The 22,852-nt window shown below is 49.9% G+C and overlaps 1 protein-coding gene across 2 annotated transcripts in view; it reads left to right on the top strand.

The window, feature by feature from the left end:
* SLIT1 (slit guidance ligand 1) overlaps positions 1–22,852 on the top strand; it is a 184,670-nt gene that overhangs the window by 125,044 nt on the left and 36,774 nt on the right. The window contains exons 12-22 of one of the 2 annotated variants that reach the window (XM_015147856.3): positions 1,271–1,342; positions 2,030–2,173; positions 9,240–9,403; positions 10,241–10,264; positions 10,403–10,547; positions 11,170–11,244; positions 11,434–11,577; positions 14,783–14,926; positions 15,232–15,398; positions 18,190–18,322; positions 20,549–20,617. In XM_015147856.3, the coding sequence (XP_015003342.1) occupies positions 1,271–1,342; positions 2,030–2,173; positions 9,240–9,403; positions 10,241–10,264; positions 10,403–10,547; positions 11,170–11,244; positions 11,434–11,577; positions 14,783–14,926; positions 15,232–15,398; positions 18,190–18,322; positions 20,549–20,617 (1,281 nt within the window). The remainder of the gene's footprint in view (positions 1–1,270; positions 1,343–2,029; positions 2,174–9,239; positions 9,404–10,240; positions 10,265–10,402; positions 10,548–11,169; positions 11,245–11,433; positions 11,578–14,782; positions 14,927–15,231; positions 15,399–18,189; positions 18,323–20,548; positions 20,618–22,852) is intronic. The other variant, XM_077947006.1, reaches the window with a different exon arrangement.

Raw genomic sequence — 22,852 nt, 5'->3', positions numbered from 1 at the left:
TGTGGGAGCCTGCCAGCTCAGTGCCTTCTGTGCATGCCATCTTTTCTTGGAGCAGAGTCCAAGTAGAGGCTGGGGCTAATTGTGAATGGCACCCCTGAAGTTGTGCAGTATACACCCTACACAGCTGTGCATGACAGCCTGGTGAGGGATCGCTGTCATTGGCTGAGGAGACCAGATTCTGAAAGTGGCCTGCCAAAATGCAGGCCCCTTCCTCTGAGAAGTGAATAAAGCTCTCCTAAGTTGGAACATGGCAGTCTAAAAAGGTAAAAAGTGAAGAACCCAATCAAGTGGTTTTCTGTTGTTCATGGGTACCTGGTCACAGCCTCCTCCCTGCATATAGCAACGTGGATGATTCCAGTACACCCCACCAACACTGTCTATCTCGGCCAGCCCTGATCTTGCCTCCCTGCTTCAGTTCCTGCCCCCTCTGCTCCATTTCCCACCCAGCAGCTTGAGGGGTGTTTCTGAAATGGGAATCTGATGCTGTCTCAATGGCTTCCTGATGCTGGTTGGGTAAAGCCCAAGCTACCGCCCCATTTGTTTCCTCCATTCCAGCCACATTGGCCCTGTCACCTGTCCACACAGGACAGGCGCACACAGCTCCCCTGCAGGGCCTTTGCTGTTGCTGTGCCCCACTCCAGGAATGATCTCGAAGCCACGTTTGAAGAAGAAGTACCCAGGATTTTTTACTCAGCTTGAACATTTATGAGGGTAGCTTGTGGGGTCCGATTATGATATTGGGAATGGCATACAACCCCCCTCCCCAAACCTCCTGGATGCTTTCACTGTCCCCCCGAACCCACCCATGTCTACATGTGGTTTTTTTGAACTTTTGTTTTTTATAAAAATCTATACATGGAATTCATGCTCAATGCAGAAAACTTTGAAAATGCTAAAGTATATTAAAAAAATGCTTGAAGTCCCACCATCCGGATCTCACACTGCATGTGCCGTCTGGCATTCTATTTTTTCCTGTAACTCTCTGAAAATATGTTAGTTATTCTTGCCCATGGGGTTTTCTCTTCTCTCAACAATCTCCTTTTGGATTCTAGACCAGATGAATTTCCCAGGAAGCACCCCTTTGCAGCCTTCTGTGGGGTCCACGTGTGAGGGTGGTGGACAAGTTGCTATAACAAATATACACCATTAGGATGTGCTTCATGTAAATGGCTTAGGGGCAGCACTGTTGAGCTGGGGCCATCTGCAGAGCTGTGTTATCGCCCTGGTGGGCTGTCCTCTATAACTCTCCTCTCTGCTGCCTTTTCTCCAGGGTCCTCTATGGAAACAAGATCACAGACCTCCCCCGCGGTGTGTTTGGAGGCTTATACACCCTACAGCTCCTGTAAGAATGAATCCTGGGTGTCTTGGGTGGGACCCAGGGAAGGGCCAGCATTCCTCTGGCCTGCTAGACTGTCCCTTTCAGCCTCTTTGGGGTATGGAACTCAATTGAGACAGTGAGCTTGGAAGACAGGCAGACCCACTAGGGCTGAGAAAGTCTCCAGGGCTCTGCAGAGGCTAGAGAGGGAGGTGGAGGCAGCTTCACAGCTGCTCACAGGATGCCAAAGCAGAGAGGCTCCTGAGACAGCCCATGCTCCTGAGGAGCTCGGTGTGGCTGGAGACAGAGCTTTCTCCTCCAGGGGGATACCCAGGCCAGCTTGGCCTCCTTGAACCGTGAACTTTCAGGCAAGGATTTTCTCCCAGGGCTCAAGAGGCACAGAACACAAACGTTCCAACTCAGCTGTCTGGGGAACCCAATGGACCTCTGGGAAGGAGGAGGAGCCGCCCCTCCAACCAAAATGCCTTTGCAAGGTGGCTCTCTGCTTTCCCAGAATCCCACAGGGCATCTGAGCAGTTCTCGGAAAGAGAGATGAGTGGGTTGACCGAGATGTCCCTGTGCATGGAGAAGGCCTGCTCCTGTGGGCTCCTCCCTGTAATAACGCAGGCCGGGGCCAAAGAAGGTGCCCAGGACGTGAGATGGGTCTCATGTCAAGCCTCTCTCCTCACCACTTGGTCCTGGCTCTGCCCACAGGCTCCTGAATGCCAACAAGATCAACTGCATCCGGCCCGATGCCTTCCAGGACCTGCAGAACCTCTCGCTGCTCTCCCTGTATGACAACAAGATCCAGAGCCTCGCCAAGGGCACTTTCACCTCCCTGCGGGCCATCCAGACTCTGTGAGCACCCTGATGCCTTCTTCTTCTCCCCTCCCAGCAGGCGGGCCTGGGGGAGGTTGCAGCCTCCACCGACAGGCAGTGGTCTGGCTCTGGGCTGCTGGGCTCACTGGGGGTGGCCTCTTACAGAGGAAGGACACAGACCTGGGTTAGACCATCCTGGGTTCAAAGTCCACCTAGGCCTCTTATTGGCTGTGTGACTCTGGGCAGTTTCTCTGGGCCTCATTTTTGTTTATCCGTAAGATGGGGACGCCTTCCCATAGGGTTGTTATGAGATTAAAGAGGATGTTTGTACGAAGCTTAGCTCATTACAAGTGCTTGATAAATGCTGGCTTTAGCTAACAATAATATTGATGGTGATGATGATGATAATATATCACATTGATTCTAAGACACATGTTGTTTCCACATTAACAGCTCTGAAACTGGGATGCATGTTATAATCAGTGGTACATCACTTAGTTGGCAGCATTTTGTTTTTTATTGATAGTACAAAAAATAGTAGTGCCTCTTACAATTCATAATGTCAAATCAGATGAAATACAGTAATGACAATGGTGACTGTGAATAAAAAATTAGAGAGCAGTAAATCTGGTAATTGGTTGTAATATTTTATTGTGGAAAATTATAAGCAGATTAAGAGTAATACAGTGGACCAGGCATGGTGGCTCATGCCTGTAATCCCAATACTCTGGGAGGCCAAGGCAGGAGGATTGTGCAGGAGTTCAATACCAGCTTGGGTAACATGGCTGGGCACCCCATCTCCACAAGAACTTTTTTTAAAAAAGTAGCCAGGTGTGATGGCACACACCTGTAGTCCCAGCTACCTGAGAGGCTAAAGTAGGATGATTGCTTGAGCCTAGCAGGTTCAGGCTGCAGTGAGCTGTGGTCACACCCCCTGCACTCCCACCTGGGCAACAGAGAGACCTTGTTTCAAAAAAAAAAAAAAAAAAAGAGTACTATTTTTCATCACCCAGCTTCCAATGCTGTACAATTAATTCCTTAATATCATTGAGTATCTAATTAGTGTTCAAATTTCCAAGTGTCTCTTGCATGTTATGCAATTCTTTTGTTTGTTTGTTTTTGTTGTTTGCTTTTTGAGCCAGAGTCTCGCTCTGTCACCTAGGCTGCAGTGCAATGGCACAATCTCAGCTCACTGCAACCTCCACCTCCCGGATTCAAGTGATTCTCCTGCCTCAGCCTCCAAAGTAGCAGGGATTACAGGTGCCCGCCACCACGCCCAGCTAATTTTTTGTATCTTTAATAGAGATGGAGTTTCACCTGTTGGCCAGGCTGGTCTCAAACTCCTGACCTCATGATCCACCCGCCTCGGCCTCCCAAAGAGCTGGGATTACAGATGTTAGCCACCACATCAGGATTTAAATAAAGCCTGTGCAATATAATTGGCTGATGTTGGTTTATGTTGGTTGATGTACCTCTTAAGTTGCTTTTAATCTATGTGTCCTCTTCATTTTCCTTTTCCTTGTAATTCATTTGTTGAAGACACTGCATCATTGGTTCTGTAGGGTCTACACTTTTTTGATTGCATCCCTGTGGTGTAGTTTCACATGTTCCTCTGTCCCCTCTGTGTCCTGCAGATTTAAAATTGGATCTAGGAGCTTGGTCAGGTTCAGTTTTGATTGATTTATTTGGCAAGATGACTTTATAGATGGGATTGTGGACTTCCCATCAGGAGGCAGACAGATGTCTGGCTGTCTCCCTTTTGTAATAAAAACAGCCATTGATCTCAGTGCTTGAATCCATTAATTCATTAGCAATCCTGAAATGGTGATTTTGAATTTGTATCAGTCTGTTTTTGTGTTACTATAAAGGAATACCAGAGACTAGGTAATTTATAAAGAAAAGAGGTTTACTTAGCTGACAGTTCTGTGGTGGGGGGGGGGTGTACACATATGGCACCAACATCTGCTTGGCTTCTGGTAAGGCCTCAGGAAGCTTACCATCATGGCGGAAGGTGAAGCAAGGGTAGGCATGTCACATGACAAGAGAAGGAGCAAGAGAAGGAGAGGGAGTGCCATGCTCTTTTAAATAACCAGATCTTGCATAAACTCAGAGTAAGAACTTACTCATTATCACGAGGGCAGCACCAAGCCAGTCACGAGGGATCCACTGTCATGCCTAACCTCGCTTTGCCTTCTCCCATGATTGTAAGCTTCCTGAGGCCTCACCAGAAGCCGAGTGGATGTTGGTGCCATAGTCGTCCAGCCCACAGAACTGTCAGCCCAGTAAACCTCTTTTCTTTATAAATTACCTAGTCTCAGGTATTCCTTTATAGAAACACAAATGTAGACTGATACAAATTCAGCTGAACACTGAACACTGATCCGAATACCTCCCATCAGGCCCCACCTCCAACACTGGGGATTACATGAGATTTGGTGGGGATGAACATCCAAACCATATCAGAATTCTAACATTCTTTTTTCATTTTTAATGCAGTTGTGACTATGCTTTAAAACAGAATCCTTATATTTAACTGGAATGTTTCCACGTAAGGAAAATTCTCATCTGCTGTGTGGTTACACTTAGGCACATAAATGGTCCTCTCATTCTACATCTTTAATTCTGAGCCTACAGTAAGACGGGATGTGCTGACTTGTGGGTCCTGTAGTGTGCATTTAATGAGCATTAATTATTAATATTACTATGTCCGTTGTTGTCACTGTCATCCCTGCCCCTGTCTGTGCCAGGCAGTGCTCAATCATCAGATAACATCTACTTGGGGTATTGGGATAGGTTCCAAACAGGCTGAGTAAAAGGTACAGCTCGGGACCCCTGGGGACTCTGCACATCACCAGAGATGTCAGCCACAAAGACAAACTCATTAAAGCCCACAAATTCGCCTGCAGCCCAACTCCTGCTAATTAATTTACTTATAGCCAGGGAGATGAAGAGGAAGCCCCATGGGGAAACTTTGCCAAGTATGTGAAATTAGAGGGTACAGGGAGACACTGGCAAGGTGGGCTATTTGAAGCAGCTGGCAGAATGTCTGAAAGAAACATGCTAAGGAGATTTACTGGCCAGGGACCCACACACAGGAAAACCTTGGGGATGGGGAATGGAGTGAGAGACTCATGTGAGCCATTGTTATTTGCATGTATTATCTTAATACTTAGAGATGCTATGAAGATAGGTGCTATCATCCTGATTTTACCTAAAACAAAGACTGAGGGAGGTTATGTGACACACCCAATGTTGCAGAACATTCGGTAAAACAGGAATTTGATCTCAGGCATCTCTTCACCATCACCGAGAAATTACTTAGCTTCCCCTTTAATTGTGCTTTTTCTGTAAGAACAGAACTCATTATTGAAGGCTGTAAAGCAACACCGAACTTTCATGCACATCTATTAGATGTTAACGACTACAATTTGGAACAAGAATAAAAGAAATATAAATCCAAGGTACTAATCAAGTAATATTATTAGAACCTCAAGTGGTTCAGCTTCTTGACTGAGTCTTATTTTATTAAACCTGAGCAGATTTAAATTTACCAAATCATGTTTGATTTGTCCGTAGCTCCAAGATCTGTGGCCGAGTTCCTGTGTAACACTATTGATTTTGCTGCAGTTTTACTTGCCCCAAGAGATTTAACATTAAAAAAAAAAAAAAGAAATAGCCCTATTGAGGTATAACTTACATACTAAAATTCACCTGTTCTAAGTATACAATTCAATGATTTTTAGTAAATTTCCAGAGTTCAACTATCACTATGATTCAACTTTAGAACATTTCCATTACCTTGCCTTCAAAATCCCTTGTCCCCATTTCCAGACTCAGCCACTGGCCATCACTGATCTATTTTCTTTCTCTGTAGATTGCCTTTTCTGGACATTTCATAAAAATGGAATCGTGCAGTCCAGGTGCAGTGGCTCACACCTGTAATCCCAGTACTTTGGGAGGCTGAGGTGGGCAGATCACCTGAGGCCAGGGCAACATAGTGAAATCCCCATCTCTACACAAAATTCTTAAAAATTAGCCAGGTGTGGTGGTTCATGCCTGTGGTCCCAAGTACTCAAGAGGCTGAGATGGGAGGATTCCTTGAGCCCAGAAGTTCAAGGATGCAGTGAGCTGATTGTACTACTGCACTTAGGCTGAGTGACAGCCTGAGACCCTGACTCCAAAAAAAAAAAAAAGGAATCATACAATATGTCATCTTTTGTGACTGACTTCTTTCTTTAGCATAATGTTTTTGAGGCTCATTCATATTGTAGCATGTATCAGTACTTTGTTCCTTTTGATTACCAAATAATTTTTCCATTGTGTAAATAGACCACAATTTGCTTGTCCATTCCAGGTGATGGACATTTGGGGCGGTTTCCACCTTAGGGACATTATGAACAATGCTGCTATGAATATTCACTCACAAATCTTTGTGTGAACCAACATTTTCATTTCTTTTTTGTTTTTTTTTGAGATGGAATTTCGCTCTGTCGCCCAGGCTGGAGTGCAGTGGAGCAATCTCGGCTCACTGCATCCTCCACCTCCTGGGTTAAAGCAATTCTCTGCCTCAGCCTCCTGAGTAGCTGGGATTACAGGCGCTCACCACCACACCTGGCTAATTTTTTTTTTCGTTTTTAGTAGAGACAGGGTTTTACCATCTTGTCCAGGCTGATCTTGAACTCCTGACCTCATGATCCACCTGCCTCAGCCTCCCAAAGTGCTGGGATTACAGGCATGAGCCACCGCGTCTGGCCAACATTTTCATTTCTTTTGGAATTTCTGGTTCATATGGTAAATTCCTGTATAACTTTTTTAAAGAAATTGCCAGTGTTTTCCAAAGTGGCTGTACCATTTTGCATTCCCACCAGTGGTGTATTATGAGGGCTCCAAATTTCTCTCATTCTCATCCTCACCAACACTTGGTATTGTCTTTTTTTTTTTTTTTTTTTTTTTGCATGTTGATTCTAGCCATCCTAGTGGGTATGAAGTAGTATCTCATTGTGGTTTTAATTTGCATTTCCCTAATGACTAATGATTTTGAGCCTCTGCCTCCAAAGATTTTTAGCTGTGACTCCTTAATGCATATATCTAGAAAGACACTGAGAATTAGTCCTCTCTTCCTTTCCTTCCGCTGCCAGAACTGTTCACAGAGGCAGCTGCATGGCCACATATGCAGCACATTTTTAGGTGTTCCTTTAACACAGTTATTTTTTCCCAAATGGATTTTTTTTCTTCCTCCTGAGTGTTTTCCCTTTCCAGCTTCCTGCCCTTTGAAACTGTTAAAAATTCTAATTTGTATAAAATACTAAAGTTTACATAGAAGCCACCTGTCTCTGTGGGTGGTTCAAGTTTTATAGGTTGTTTTTGGCACAGCCTGTTTCTAGGAAGGAGATATTCTACGCCACACACCTTGAGTATTTTAATACATGCCTAAACAACACAATTAGATTGACTTTGCACAATTTTCTGCCAAGATGGTAATAAAGGGAAGCAAGTGGTTCAGGCAGGGGCTGGGGCACTAAGTCACAGGCAGATGTGGATGGGCAGGTGGGGAGGAGTCATAAGCAGTCCTTAAATCCTGGTATGTTTTAAATTAGCTACAAACTCTGCCTCCAGGATATCAGCAAACACACCCTGTCTGTGGAAACTGAAAGTTTAATAGGGGAAATAAATGTTGAGCTTGATGCAGAAGAGGTAGGAGGGGCCTGGTCCACCTGGTGGAGCTGAGAGGAGCAAAAACTCAGGCGGGAAACAGGGAAGGACACTGCAAAGGAGAGGTAGCGGGGACCCAGTTCCCAACCGGGGGCCGGAGGGCAGAGCCCAGGAGGTGATGGATGGCAGAGAGCACCGCCAAGGTCTGAGCCGAGCTGGGCACAGACCCTGGGCAAGGGTTTACTCTTCTGCTTGGAGAGTTCTGCAGCCCCTTGCAGGGGCCTGGGCTGAGACCAGTAAGTCAGATGGCCTGAACTGATGGCACTTAGATGGAGGAAAAGTGGCATGGCAGGGCAAGTCCCTTTGAGTTGGCCCGCTGCTCTGTCTCCCCGTACTTCGTTTTCTTTTTCTTTCTTTCTTTTTTTTTTTAAATTTGAGACGGAGTTTTGCTCTTGTTGCCCACGCTGGAGCGCAGTGGCGCAGTCTCAGCTCACGGCAACCTCTGCCTCCCAGGTTCAAGCGATTGTGCAGAGCCAGGACAGGTGTAGGAATGCTCTTCCCAGGCTGCCTCTGTTTGGACAGCCATGAGCAGGGCATGCCCACTCAGAAGTGGCTGGTCTGAACCCACTGTTTGTCGGAGCCCGCCCGTGGGCATCTGCCAGCATGGGGTTGCACACATCATGGCCATCTGCTCCCTGCTACCATCCCCAGGTTTATCCTGCTGACAACACAGGCAGCCTGCGAGAGAATCGGAGTGATTCCCCAGGAAGGGGCTGCTCAGTCATGGTTTCTGAGTTTTCTTTGTGTTGAGAGACAGCTGTAAAATGGTCAAGGAGAGGTCACTCCTGTGGTCTGGGGTGGGGATGGTGACTCCCTGTAAAGCCCAGGGACTCCAGCAGGCCTTGCCACTCTGGCCCCAGCACTCCCTATAGGAGACAGGCTGCTACCTGAGTCTGAAGGAAAGGGGACAAACCAGGGCTCATGGCCACTGGGGAGGGTCAGAGGCTGTGGCCTGGGCACCTGCAGTCCTGGGTTTTGTTACCTTCTCTGGGCCTTGGCTTCCTTGCCTGTGAAAGGCCAGGGGTGCTCTGGCCAGTCTCTGGGTCCTCCCTGTCTCCGCTCATGCTTGTGAAATGTCGCAGAGCAGAGGGAGGGAAAGGTGAGTGTAAAGAGAGGGGGCAGGATGAGGCTTGATGGGGAGTAGGACAGGGACAGCAGGAAGCTCCGGGTGGCAGAGACTGTTTCCCTGTAGTGCGCTGGCAGGACCGCTCCAGAGCTGATGGGCTGCACCCTGGGGGTTCACCCCACTCTCCCTTTCCTGCTGTGGCCAACCCTAGGCTCCAGGCCACAGGCAGCCTCCTTGGCCCCAGCCACAACAAGGCCCTGTCCAGGTGGAGGTCAGCGTGGGTTTGCAGCCCTTGTTTCTCATCGCTGATCTGCCTGCTTTGGACAGGCACCTGGCCCAGAACCCTTTCATTTGTGACTGTAACCTCAAGTGGCTGGCAGACTTCCTGCGCACCAATCCCATCGAGACAAGTGGGGCCCGTTGTGCCAGTCCCCGGCGCCTCTCCAACAAACGCATCGGGCAGATCAAGAGCAAGAAGTTCCGGTGCTCAGGTACCTGCCTGCCTGCCCACCTGCCCACCTGCCTCCTGTCCACCTGCATACCTGCCCGCCTGCCCACCTGTTCACCTACCTGCCTCCCTACCAGCCTGCCTGCCTACCTGTCTGCTTGTCTGTCTGTCTTCAGCCTGCTCAGGGACCCCCTGATGTTTCCTGGATGGCTCCCACAAAGGTGTCTTTCATTACTGTGAATCCAGGTTGTAGGGTGTGGGCCCAAAATTCTAGACTTGATCTGAATGGTAGTTCAGTCCCACCTCATTTTACTGAGGCCTAGGGAAGACGCAAGGCTTGCTGAAGGTCCCAGAGGGAGGACTCAGGTTCCTCCACTTTCAGCCAGTTCTCTCTTATGCCTTTGTTATCAAGTCTTTTAAGACACTCAGGAGGCCTGGGAACCCTCCTTGGTGAGATAGGAGCCTCTTCCAGGCTTTGGGATGCAGAAACAGCCTTAGCAATTGTAGTCCACATGGCATCTGGCTGGGGACAGTGTGGGGCAGCTTCTGAGCCTAGATCCTGGTCAAGGACCTGACGCCACCTGTACCCCATCCCCACCTGTAAAGTTAGCACAGTCCCCACCATGTGCCAGTGCAAGTGAGAGCTCGATAGTTTTGGCACTCCTTGCAAGAGGTTTAATTGGATGCGACACCCCCAGCGTCAGCCTGGGCAAGGAACACGCGTGCTCTGTAGCTCACTCTTCTGCACACGGGGACTGGGCAGATGGGCCCCTCAGCCCTGTCTGGGGTGCCTTCAGCTGAGCAGTGGGGCTGGGGCCTGGGCTGTTACTGCAGGTCCTGGCTGATTCCTGCATTGTGGTATTTCTGCTTCTCTCCCCAGCCAAAGAGCAGTACTTCATTCCAGGTAAGAGAGTGGGGGGAACCAAGGCCAGCCTGGTGGGAATGGTGGCAGTGGGTGGGCAGGCTGGGGGCCTTGGTTGGCACAGACTGCTGGGAGCCTGCCCTGGGCCCCTCAGCCCTTGCCCCCACCCTCTCATGGCAGGCACAGAGGATTACCAGCTGAACAGCGAGTGCAACAGTGACGTGATCTGTCCCCACAAGTGCCGCTGTGAGGCCAGCGTGGTGGAGTGCTCCAGCCTGAAGCTCACCAAAATCCCTGAGCGCATCCCCCAGTCCACAGCTGAACTGTGAGGGTCCCCGCCCCCACCAGCCCTCCCCTGTCTCTTTCTACCACTAACCCTCCTTGGCCTACTCCAGGATTTTCTTGGTCCAGCCCTGTCTGGGGCTGAACCACTGGAGCCTTTGGCTCAGGACATGCCAGCTGCTGGCTTGGGCAGGAAGAAACCCCATCCCGGCTGCCCTCTGCTTCATTTACAGCCCCCCTCACCCCTCAAAAGCAGATGCCAGTCTCTGGCACTCAGGGCAGGTCACCAGCCTGAATCAGGGATGGCTTTTCTCAACGATGCGTTTGTCTTCTTCCGGGGGCATGATTCCAAAACCCTTTGTTATTTTTATTCCTCTATCTAAAAATATGAATTTGTGTACACATATGTCTATGTGCATAGATGCCTGCAAGCATCTGTCATTTACGGCTGTAAATTTTTCGTGGCATTTTTAATGTTAAAAATATCCCCATTCATATCCTCTCCCAGTACTAGGCCCAGCCTTCCTTTCAATAGGATCAGTTTACTTTGCCAGATACATTCTTCCGGGAGTCTTCTCTGTTTGAGTCCCAAATATTCTCAGTTTGGAAGGGATTTGAAATGTCTATCATTTGTGAACGTGCAAGTTCATTCTTGCCTCTTACAGGCGATTGAATAACAATGAGATTTCCATCCTGGAGGCCACTGGGATGTTTAAAAAACTTACACATCTGAAGAAAATGTGAGTTACCCGTTGGTGAGGCGTCTGTTGGGATGCTGGCCGGGGATGGAGAAGGGAAATGCCAGGGTGGGGGCAGCTCCCATTGTGGGGGCCAGGGCTCTGTGCATGGGGGTGTTGCCTGCAGGAAGGGAGGGGCCTGAGCTCCTGGGTGCTGGCCATGTGTAATCCTCCCCCCACCTCTTCTCCCAGCAACCTGAGCAACAATAAGGTGTCAGAAATTGAAGATGGGGCCTTCGAGGGCGCAGCCTCTGTGAGTGAGCTGCACCTGACTGCCAACCAGCTGGAGTCCATCCGGAGCGGCATGTTCCGGGGTCTGGATGGCTTGAGGACCCTGTGAGTGTGCAGGGCTGGGAAGCAGGGTGGGCCAGCTGCAGGAGGTAGGTGAAGCCAAGGGAAAGGAAGAGAGAGGCTGGAATGGCCCCTCCCCTGGGCCCAGCTCTCAGGCAGATGGGGAGAACTGAGGACCCTGACTGTGTTGGGACAGGTAATCAAGTGTTGGTGACTCTCTGGTGAGGCCTGTTCTCTTGTACCCTGGGGCATGGGGCCGATGCCTGGTTGACATCAAGGGATGGAGACATGTGGGCCCTCCTAGAGGTCCCTTCCCATTGCCCTCTGGTCAGGCTGCAAGAGCACAGCATGAGTTCAGGAGTGGCTGGCACTACTGCAGGCAGGAGGGGCTGGATGACCTTGCCAGGGTGACTTAGTGGGTGTAGATGGGGGAGCAGCGATGTTGCACTGTCCTTGAGATGCTGGGATCCCATAACCCCCAGCCCAGCCTGAGCTGACCAAAATCTGGAGCTCAGTGGGATCCTGGGGTCACCCACTCCTCCATGATGCAGGACACCCCCTCCATCTGCCCCAGCAGAGCTGGCTCTTCAGATGATCCTGTGGATGTGCAGTGCGTCCCATAGACAGGGCAGTCCATCGGATCTCCCACAGAGATGGAAATGTTTCATGTCTACGCTGTCCAGACCAGCCACCTCATGTGGCTGTGGAGCAGTTGAAATGTGGCTAGTGCTACTGAGGCACGGAATTTTGAATTTCATTTTATTTTAATGCATTTAAATCTAAATAGCTACATGTGGCTAGTGGCTACCATGCTGGACACCACAGCTCTAGGAAGCCACTTGCCTGGGTATAAATCCCAAATCTGCAGCAGGATGTAGATTTGTCTCTGAGCACGTATCATGGAAATTTTAGAAGTAGACGAATGTGTGACGGGACTCCCTGTGGATTTTTGTTCCTTTATTTTACAAAAAGCAAATTTTATTATGCACTATGTTTTGCAGCTTGCTGTTTTCACCTGTGAATATAGCTTTGCCATCTTTCCAGGCTGTTCCTACAGGCTGCCTCATTTTTCTCTAAGCTTACCTAGTATTCCTTAAATGTGGGCATGGGGGCTGTCTAGTCAGCTGCATTCTTTCCAGGGAAGATAGGACAGAGGAGAAGAGAAGGGCCCATACTCCATCACTATCCAGAAATGGCCACTGTTAATTATTGGTATAAACAACTGTCTTTCCAGTCTTTTACATGTCTCTAAACCTGCATATGCATACATGTGCACACACACACATACGTGCATACATGCATGCATACAGAAATATTCTAATGGAATAGTACATTTTATTTAGTAACCTGCTTTTTCCTTAAACTTAATATGAGCACTATTACATATTAAAATTTTTTTCCATTCCACATTTAATTCCTAATACAAAAGAAGTATTCTGCATCAATTTGAATGACTAGGTATTATATAATTATTGGCAAAGTAGGCTGTTTCTATTTTGTTTTTTATAAGCAGTGTTGTATTGATACCTGCCTTAGTGAGTTCAGGCTGCTATAATAAATTGCCACAGATGGGAGTTTTATAGACAACAGAAGTTCTAGAGGCTGGAAGTCTGAGACCAGGATGCCAGCATGGACGGGTTCTGGTGAGGGCCCCCTTCTGCGTTGCAGACTTCTGACTTCTCATTGTGTCCTCACATGGTAGAAAGAGGGCAAGAGAGCTCTCTGGGATCTCCTTGATAAGGGCACTAACTCCGTTCATGAGGGTTCCACCCTTATGACCTCATCACCTCCCAAAGACCCCCCATCATAATCCCATCACATTAGGGATTAGGACTTCAACATAGGGATTGGAGGGGAAACACATTCATTCTGTGACAATATCTTTATTGTGAAATTCATGGATAATGCATGATGATACTCTTGTTAGGAATTCCTGAAGATGGAGTAGTCCGGTGAAAACATGAAGTGTTTTAGGGATTTTGATGCATCTCACCAAATGCACTTCCAGGGGGGTACAAAGGCATCTCCTGCCAGTGCGTGGAAGTGCCCAGTCACTCAGACTGTCACAGATCCTGAACGTCATTATTATTATTATTATATTTTTCATTCTTTTTCAATTTGGCAGGCAAAAAATCAATATTGCTTAAATGTCTTTGATTAGTAGTAACATTGAACATTTTTGTGAATGTTAGTAAACCATTTTAATTTCTTTTGTGAGTTGGCTATTCTGTGTTGGCTTGGTTTTTGTTTTTACTTTTGGTTGGGGAGTGAAATTGAGCTGGGTTTTTGTTGTTATTGTTGTTGTTGTTTAGGGAGACAGGGTCTCACTCTGTTTCCCAGGCAGCTGGGGTGCCGTCGTGCCATCATAACTTACTGTAACCTTGAACTCCTGGGCTCAAGAGATCCTCCCGCCTCAACCTCCCAAGCAGCTGGGACTACAAGTGCACACCACCATGCCTGGCTAAGTTTTACATTTTTTTGTAGAGAGAAGGTCTCACTATATTGCCCAGGCTGGTCTCAAACTCCTGGTTTCAAGTAATCCTTGGCCTCCCAAAGTGCTGGTTTTACAGGCATGAGCCACTGCATCAGGCTTGGGCTGGGTTTTTGAAGATGAGCAGCAGTTTTCCCAGATGTAGATGAGGAAAAAGAGTATTCCAGAAAACTGTCACAGCGGTGTAGCAGGCTGAGGGCTGGTCCATCTCTGGGGAGGCAGGCAGGTGCCAGGGCTGAGATGGTCTGGGTCTGGGTGGACGTGGTCTCAGATCAGAGTAAGGGGCTGAGATGGTCCGGGTCTGGGTGGACGTGGTCTCAGGTCAGAGTAAGGAGTTTCAGCATGACTCTGTGGGCAGTTTGGAGGCTGTTAGTGGACTTGAAGCTGGAGAGTGATATGATGGATTAGGTTTTAGGAAGTCTCCTGGGCACTGATATGGAGCGTGGCCTAAAGACAGGCAGGAACTCTGGTCACCCAGGGCGTGGAGGTGAGGCCAGCATGGGGGCCGGGACAATGGCAGCGAGAGAGGGAGACAGAGCCTCGAGGCTTCTCAGAGGCAGGGTGGGTGTCTGGAGTGGGCACAGGTGTGTAGAACTCGCCTCACCTGACCGGGGCCTGACTGGCGCGGGTTCCTGGCTCTGCGGCTCGGGGTCTGTGGAGGAGAGCTGTGAACCAGCCACGGTGGCTGAAGCTGCGTGGCCCAGGTGGACGGCTGGCAGGCCTGCAAGGGCCCCCTTCCCCTCCCCCGCTCCTCCCCAGGATGCTACGGAACAACCGCATCAGCTGCATCCACAACGACAGCTTCACGGGCCTGCGCAACGTCCGGCTCCTCTCGCTCTACGACAACCAGATCACCACCGTGTCCCCAGGGGCCTTCGACACCCTCCAGTCCCTCTCCACACTGTGAGTCCGGCCTCCAGGACAGGCGGGCGGGGGCTCTGGAAGCAACTGTCCCAAGGGTGTGGTCCTCTCAGGCAGCCCCTTTGAAAGCGCTCACCCCGGGGGTGCTGGGTCTTCGTGGTTTGCTGAAACGTGGGTTCCACATTTCGAGGTCTCCCTCCGGTCCTGAGAGCCGGTCCTCTTGGTGACGGGTGGTGGTCTGGGAGACAGGGCCGTGTGGCCGTGTGGCCGTGGTGGACAAGAGGGGTTTGCTGGGACCGCTGAGAGGGGCAGAGTGTCTCCATGGCCGCCTGGCCTGCCTCTTCCAGGAACCTCCTGGCCAACCCTTTCAACTGCAACTGCCAGCTGGCCTGGCTGGGAGGCTGGCTGCGGAAGCGCAAGATCGTGACGGGGAACCCGCGATGCCAGAACCCTGACTTCTTGCGGCAGATTCCCCTGCAGGACGTGGCTTTCCCTGACTTCAGGTGTGAGGAAGGTAATTCGTGGCCCCCCAGTGGCGAGGGAGAGGGAGCCCTGGGTCCAACCAGTGGGGTGGGGCAGGTTAGGAAGATGGGGTGGACAGGCAGCACCCCCTGGCATGCCCTTGAGGGGAGAGGTTTGGTGGGGAGGGGAGGCCCTGTTTTCAGGAGAGGCGAGGAGACGCCCTGCCTGGTGGTGTCTTTGTGTGGTTATAAGAGCAGTAAAGTTCCTATCCTTAAAAAATGGGAAAATACGGATAAAAGAAGGAAATAAACTTTACCTCTTAACCTATCGCTCAGAGAAAACAGTTCCTGTTTTAGTGTAGTTTCTTTCTGTAATTTTGGTGAACTCAGACCTGCCTTTTGACTGTCCCTAAGTGCTCTAGACTCATGGGATCACCTTATCTTAATATGCAATGGAACCCTTTCAAATCCCCCTCCCCTGTATGTAGGAAACCCTAGTCACTCTGCTCCAATGCCCTGTTTCCTGGGACTTCTCAGGGTAGCCCCATCCCTCATTTTTTCCCCATGGCACCAAGCACAGAAGGTCGCTGTAGGAAGCAGATTTTTCTCAGTGCAGCCATCCTGTCCTTAGCGTCTCTCAGCACCCTGCCGCAGGGAATTTCTCCCTGGCTGACCTCAGCTTCCAGCCCCCTGCTCCGCTTCTGGGTGCTAAGTTGCCTCCCTTCTCCCGGGTCTCTCCCTTTCTTGCCCTTTACCCCCCGCCCCCAATAGCCTACTCTGGTGGCAGCTCCACCCTCAGCTGGCCCGGCCAGGCACGTGGCAGTGGGGAGCTTTGACTTTCACCCCAAGAAACACCATCAGGGTATTTTTCTAAACAAAAGTAATGAATTTTCTAAGAATACTTTTGCTTCCAACTTCTAAAATTAAAAAAAGACTACTATTTACATATATCTTTTATTAAGTCATACAATAATAGCTTGCAAGTCTTTTTACAAAATTCTGATTTGTTTAAAACCTAACTATGTGTTTGGGGCATTTTCTCATGCCATTAACTATCCTTTGGAAGCATTATTTTTTCCTTTTATACAGTTTTATACAGATACAGTTTTTTTATACAGATACAGTTTCCTTTTATCATTCTTATTACAAAAGAAATGCATCCTCATTCCTGAAAAACAACCACCACCAAGGACAACCAGAAGGAGGATTAACAAAAGTTACTGACAGGCCAGGTTCGGAGGCTCATGCCTGTAATTCCAGCACTTTGGGAGGCTGAGGCGGGCAGATCCCTGAGGTCAGGAGTTCAAGACCAGCTTGGCCAACATGATGAAACCCTCTCTCTACTAAAAATACAAAAATTAGCCAGGCATGGTGGCGCATGCCTGTAGTCCCAGCTACTTGGGAGGCTGAGGCAGGAGAATCTTTAGAATTCGGGAGGTGGAGGCTGCAGTGAGCTGAGACTGCACCGTTGCACTCCAGCCTGGGCAACAGAATGAGAATCTGTTTCAAAAAAAAAAAAAAAAATTACTGATGTGCCCACTAACCCCCCAGCCCCCATGCCCCAACTCTGGATAACTCCTGTCGACATTTGCTATGTGGCTTTCCAGATCTTTGCTGTGTGCTCACGTGCACGAGTGTGGCACACAAAGGATCTTGCAGGGCCACCTGTGAAAACCGCTATCTGGAAGGCACCACAATTGATGTAAGCAGCCGCTGCTGCTGGGCATTCAGACAACCTCCCCCGTCCCACTCCAATGCATCGTGCTGCCAGGAGCACCCTTCTAGATGCTCCCTACATATATATTCCACTCCCCACTAGAACAGCTTCCTAGAGGTGAAAGGATGTGAGTATTTCTAAGATGTTGCTGCTGAGAACCTGGTGGCCAATGGAGCAGGTTCTGGAGGCAGGCTGCTTGCTCCAGGCTGGGGCAAGTTTCTGAACCACTCTGCCCTTAGTTTCCTCATTGCTCCAATGGGCTGATAGTAACATATTCACTAGAGAGCTGTTCTGAGGACTCAGTGACTTCACCCTTATCATGTGGGGCCTGCATAACTGATGGTCACTGTCACCGGGGAGCATGTGCTACCAGCATCCCAGTGTCCTCAAGAACTCTGACCGTGGTGATATTATCATCTCTCGGACACCCAGTCAGCAGAAAGGAAGGCACAGATTTATTGAATGGATGAATGAATCAATGAAGGGATGGTGTGGTATTGAGGGCTCAGATTTTGCTTCAGCCAGACCTGGGCTCAGACTCTGCATTGCCTTGGACCAACTTTATGAGTCAAGCAAGTTGCCTAACGTCTCCAGAGCTCAGTAAAATGGAAATTCATCCACTTGTTCATTCATTCGCTCAACTCATGTGTTTTGAGGGCTGCTGCGTGCCAGGCACTGCACTCGGCACTGGGCTCTATCAATGAAAAAAGAGGAGAAAAGAGGCCCAGGTCTCCGTCCTCCTCGTGCCTGCGTTCTAGGGGCAAGGCTGCACCCCTGACTGCACTGTTGAGGAGACAATGTCGATCCGGTGCCCGGAGTAGCCGGCACTCCAGGGATGGGATGGTGTGCGGGCCATCCTCCTGCCCTACTTCGACCAGGTCCACTTTGAGTTTGAGGAGAAAGAGATCAACTCAAGACCTATTTTAACCTCAAAACTGCTCTGGGGGCTTCATTCCTAGTGGTGGTGGCGGCTTGGGGGGAGGTGTGGTGCAGAGACTTGCTGATGGCAGAGGTAGTGTCAGAGGGGTCTTCTGTTCTGAGAGACCCCAGAGCATGGCCCCGACTATAGGAGGCCCTACAGCGGCTCGTCCCCCTTCCTGACAGGGACTTTGTGCCTTCTTCCCTAGGCCAGGAGGAGGGGGGCTGCCTGCCGCGCCCGCAGTGCCCACAGGAGTGTGCCTGCCTGGACACCGTGGTCCGCTGCAGCAACAAGCACCTGCGGGCCCTGCCCAAGGGCATTCCCAAGAATGTCACAGAACTGTGAGTAGCTCAAGGCCTTGCCCCCTTCACGGGGGTCCACCGGACGGGGACAGCGGGGACATTTCCTGAGGGGCTGGGGCCTGGCAGTGGGAGGAGGAGGTGACCCAGGGCAGGCATTAGCTGACTAGGAGCTGGAGTTTGGGCTTTGTAGAAAACGCTGCCTCCAGGAAGCCTTTGAGCTTCTCTTTGATTCCCCCTTGCGGTCACCTGATACCACATGGCAGCGAGTGCTTCCTCCCTTTAAGCTCTGCCTTTAAAACAAGGAAAACATTGCTTTCCCACCTATCATTGTGTCACGCTCCTGTGTCATGAAGACTTACAAATGTGATTTTTGTACCAGCAGTGTAATGTTCTTCACAGGAATCTACTATGATCCAGATAACAAACCCCCTTTTGTTGCATATTTAAGTTGTTTCCAACTTTTTTTTTACTGTCATAAATAGAACCAATGCTAACACGCCTTCACTGAAATCGCCAGTCAAAGAGCGGTGCGTTTTCAGGACTCTTGCTGCCTTTTGCCTGATGGTCTTCCAAGAAAACCTGTTTCCTTTGCACTCCCATTGACAATGTGAGAAGGCGGCCTTCTTGCTTCCCTGGGTCAGCACTGAGTATGGTGGTGCTGAAATCCTGGCTGATTGGTATTTGGTATCTGAGCGCATGTGGAGGATTGGACATAGATGCATTTGACAAACAGGGATGGAGACCTGGGACTCTTCAGCAGACACCTCCCGATGAAAAGCTCTGGCCAGCTCCTGACCTCTGACCTCTTCCTGTGCTCTGGGGTCGATCCCTCCAGGCCTCCAAAGCTGAGCTTTTCTCCCCCACTCCCGGGACCAGTGATGAAGCTTTCATTTGTTGTTTCTTGCGTTACCAGCAAGGCTGGCCTTTTCCTCACAAGCACATCAACCACTATGGGCCTTTTCCTGGGCCCGGCCTGCCCCATCTTCACCCTGTTTTCTACTGCAGAGTTAGTGTCCTACAGACCTCATGAATCCTAGTTTTCTCCTTGGAGCCTCCTAGCAGCCCTGAGAATAATGGGATGGGTAGGGTAGCCTACCTTCTTTGACTGAAGATGCTGAAGTTCAGAGCTTGCGAAAATCTTTTAACTTCTCTAAACCTCAGTTTTGTCATCTGTGAAATGCGACTACTTGGGTATATGGACAAGGGCTGCTTTAAGGATCAAATGAGATGGGTGGGAAGTCACTTTGTATGATACAGAGCGAGGGGTAAGGATGAGCACAGCCCTGCTTTGCTCCTCTCTGGGGCTTTTGGGAAGTGGGGGAGAGCTGTCCTGCAGGCTGTAGTTATTGGGGGTATAGGGGGTTCCTGTGCCGGAGTCTAGCTTGGCTCAGCACCTGGCATTGGGCCACTGCTTAGCAACCTTCAGGCTGGAGGCATGAATGGTCAACGATGAAGGGAAGAGCGGGAGGTTCAGAGCATCTTGAATCCCAAGCTCTATCCTGTAGAAATGGGAACCTTGGGAATCTTAGGGCTTAGGAGGATTTCGGTGGGCTTGGATTTAAGGACAGTGACTTGGATAGCAGTGAGTAGAGTGGAGGCCAGAAGCGAGGTCCAAGGTGCAGAGAACAGACAGAAGAGACTGCAACAGGAGCCTGGGCATGGGTGGTAGTGTACAGTCGGCGGGCGGCATGACAGTGCAATGAAAGGAAGCCGTGAGAGAGCCGCGGTGGCACTGGCTGCAGAGCGAGGTGGAGAAGTGACATCAGGGCACAGAGCCCGGAAGGCAGGAAGGCAGAGGGGTGCTGATGGAATGAGGGAAACTGATTAGGCAGTCTGGCTGTGAATCCGCTTCACAGCCCATGCCAGCAGGCGGAGAGGGCGCCCTGGGAGCTGGCAGGGCCCAGTAACATGCAAATCAGATCTATTTGGCCAGGAAAAGAGTAGAGCAGGGAGGGGAAGGTAGGTGCTCAGGGAGTGTCCATGGACAAGGAGGAGGCTGGGAGGGTGAGAAGGGAAGTGAGAAGGGAACCAAGAGAGGCCATGTGACTCTTGGCTTTTTACCAAGTCCTTTGGGTGGCACCTTCCCAAATGGCTTCAACAATGTACATGTTTTCTCCTCCTATAAGTAATTCTGGGCCCATCGTGTGGCCTATGTGGAGGAGAGGAAATGAGAGAGAAGTCCCTGGCTGCAGGGAAGGCTGTCCCCAGCGTGGGGCACCACCAGAGGTGGAGATGGGCACTAACGCCGCTGTGTTTCCTCTGCAGCTATTTGGACGGGAACCAGTTCACGCTGGTTCCGGGACAGCTGTCTACCTTCAAGTACCTGCAGCTCGTGTAAGTATCCAGTCCGCTTGAGGACAGGAGGGCCTTTGGCATCTAACCGTCAGGACTCTGGCTTTCCTGGAATTTCCTACAGACCTCACTTATGGGCAGATCCTGCTTTTTCCCTTTCCCCTCTCCCCTCTGGAAACAGCTGTGCCTAGAGCTGTTTTGCCACCTAGTGGCCATCATTGGCAATTACATAGTTCCAGGCCCTGTTGGGTTGGACCTGCCTCCTTCTCCTGCCCAGGCCATCTCCCCAAAGCTCTCTTGAGGCTGGTCGTGACTGTTAAGAGGGGTTATCCTGGCTGGGTGCTGTGGCTCATGCCTGTAATCCCAGCACTTTGGGAGGCCAAGGCAGGCGGATAACCTCTCGAACTCATGTTGGAGTTCAAGACCAGCCTGACCAACATGGAGAAACCCCATCTTTACTAAAAATACAAAATTAGCCGGGCACAGTGGCACATGCCTGTAATCCCAGCTACTTGGGAGGCTGAGGCAGGAGAACAGCTTGAACCCGGGAGGTGGAGGTTGCAGTGAGCCGAGATCGCGTCATTGCACTCAGCCTGGGCAACAAGAGCGAAACTCCGTCACACACACACACACACTCACACACACACACACAAAAGAAAAGGAGGGGTTATTCTTGCAAGGTTAGGATCCAGGAGAAGCAGAGGGTGATAGAAGGCTTCTCGGTCCAGCTCAGCTCTCAAACCAAGTATGAACTATGGCAGCTACAAATACATACCTGTAACTAAGTTTTTCTTTAGGCTACACCTCTGCTTTTCTGTTATTTCCACCTTTGACCCCTTCTACTCCATGGAAATATACAAAATAAGCCTCAGGATAATAAGTTCAGCTCCTTTTAGTTTTCTAACCTACTTAACTCCTCACTTCAGTTGTCTTTATCTGCTCCTTGGCCAGATTCTACCAAAAAGAAGTCCAGAGAACATTCCATCTTAGTGTAGTTTGGAGCAGTGCCACTCCAAGTGCAGTCTACGGGCCCACATCAGTCCCAGAACTGTTTGTAATGGGTTTGTAATTAGATAAGGTGCTTACACCAGAATCTAAATCCATGTATTGCTTCCTTCCTTGAGAAAGTCTTGCTATTGAAACAATGTTCGCTAAAGTAAGCTATGTGTGGTGACCGGATCTTGGCTCAAGTTTCTTTTTTCTTTCTTTTTTTTTTTGAGACGGAGTCTCGCTCTGTCGCTCCGTCGTCCAGGCTGGAGTGCAGTGGCACGATCTCTGCTCACTGCAAGCTCCGCCTCCCAGGTTCACGCCATTCTCCTGCCTCAGCCTCCCGAATAGCTGGGACTATAGGTGCCCGCCACCACACCGGGCTAATTTTTTGTATTTTTAGTAGAGATGGGGTTTTACCATGTTAGCCAGGATGGTCTCGATCTTCTGACCTCGTGATCCACCTGCCTCGGCCTCCCAAAGTGCTGGGATTACAGGTGTGAGCCACCGCGCCCGGCCAAGGCCCAAGTTTCTTATTGTGGGTTGGTGAAATTTAGTTCAAGGACTGGCTACTTTGGGCGGCTCTGGCTTACAGGATTTTGAAACTCCAATTTATCTGTTTTTGCTTAATGATCTGGCCAATGTGTGTTGAACATTCCAATAGGAGGGGTGGAGAGGGGATGGAGTAGTGTGATTCAGTGGCTGGTGTCAGAGTGCTTTGAGCCAGTGAAACTGCCTCTTGGGGGCTGTGCCACCACCTCCTCATCACAGGGAACGACCACAAAGTGTGTTGAACATTCAGTAGAGCACTTACATATATCTCCAAAGACAGTGGAATGATTTGGAATTAGATTAGAGGAACGTTCAGGAGGAGAAGATGAAGGCAGGGCACATCGTTGCATTTTCTAAATGTTTCCTGAGTACATGAAGTGGGCAGATGTGAAGGCCCCGAAGTCATGGCCCCCTCTCCAGACTGTCATGGTTTAGGGAGGATGCGGGGGAGGGGAGGGAGCACATAAGGGTTCCAACAGAGGTCAATGCCGATTAGGGCCGTGGCTCAAGGAGGATGTGATCAACTCAGGGAGGGGGCTGGTGGGGAGGGCATCTTGGAACACGAGTTCGAGTTCACTGGTGGGCAGAGGGAATAAGCTGTCTGGGGGCACAGAGTGTAGTCTGCTCAGAGAACTTCAAGAAACTTAGTGAATCCTAAGCCTGGGAAACCTTTGGGGCGGGAAGCAGAGGGGCGGGGGGCAGGGACCAGACCCAGGAGCGCCAGGTGGCCAGCTAGAG

Source organism: Macaca mulatta, chromosome 9, assembly GCF_049350105.2.
Source record: "Macaca mulatta isolate MMU2019108-1 chromosome 9, T2T-MMU8v2.0, whole genome shotgun sequence".
In the NCBI taxonomy this organism is placed as follows: Eukaryota; Metazoa; Chordata; class Mammalia; order Primates; family Cercopithecidae; genus Macaca; species Macaca mulatta.
This window is presented reverse-complemented; position numbering and strand designations above follow the sequence as displayed.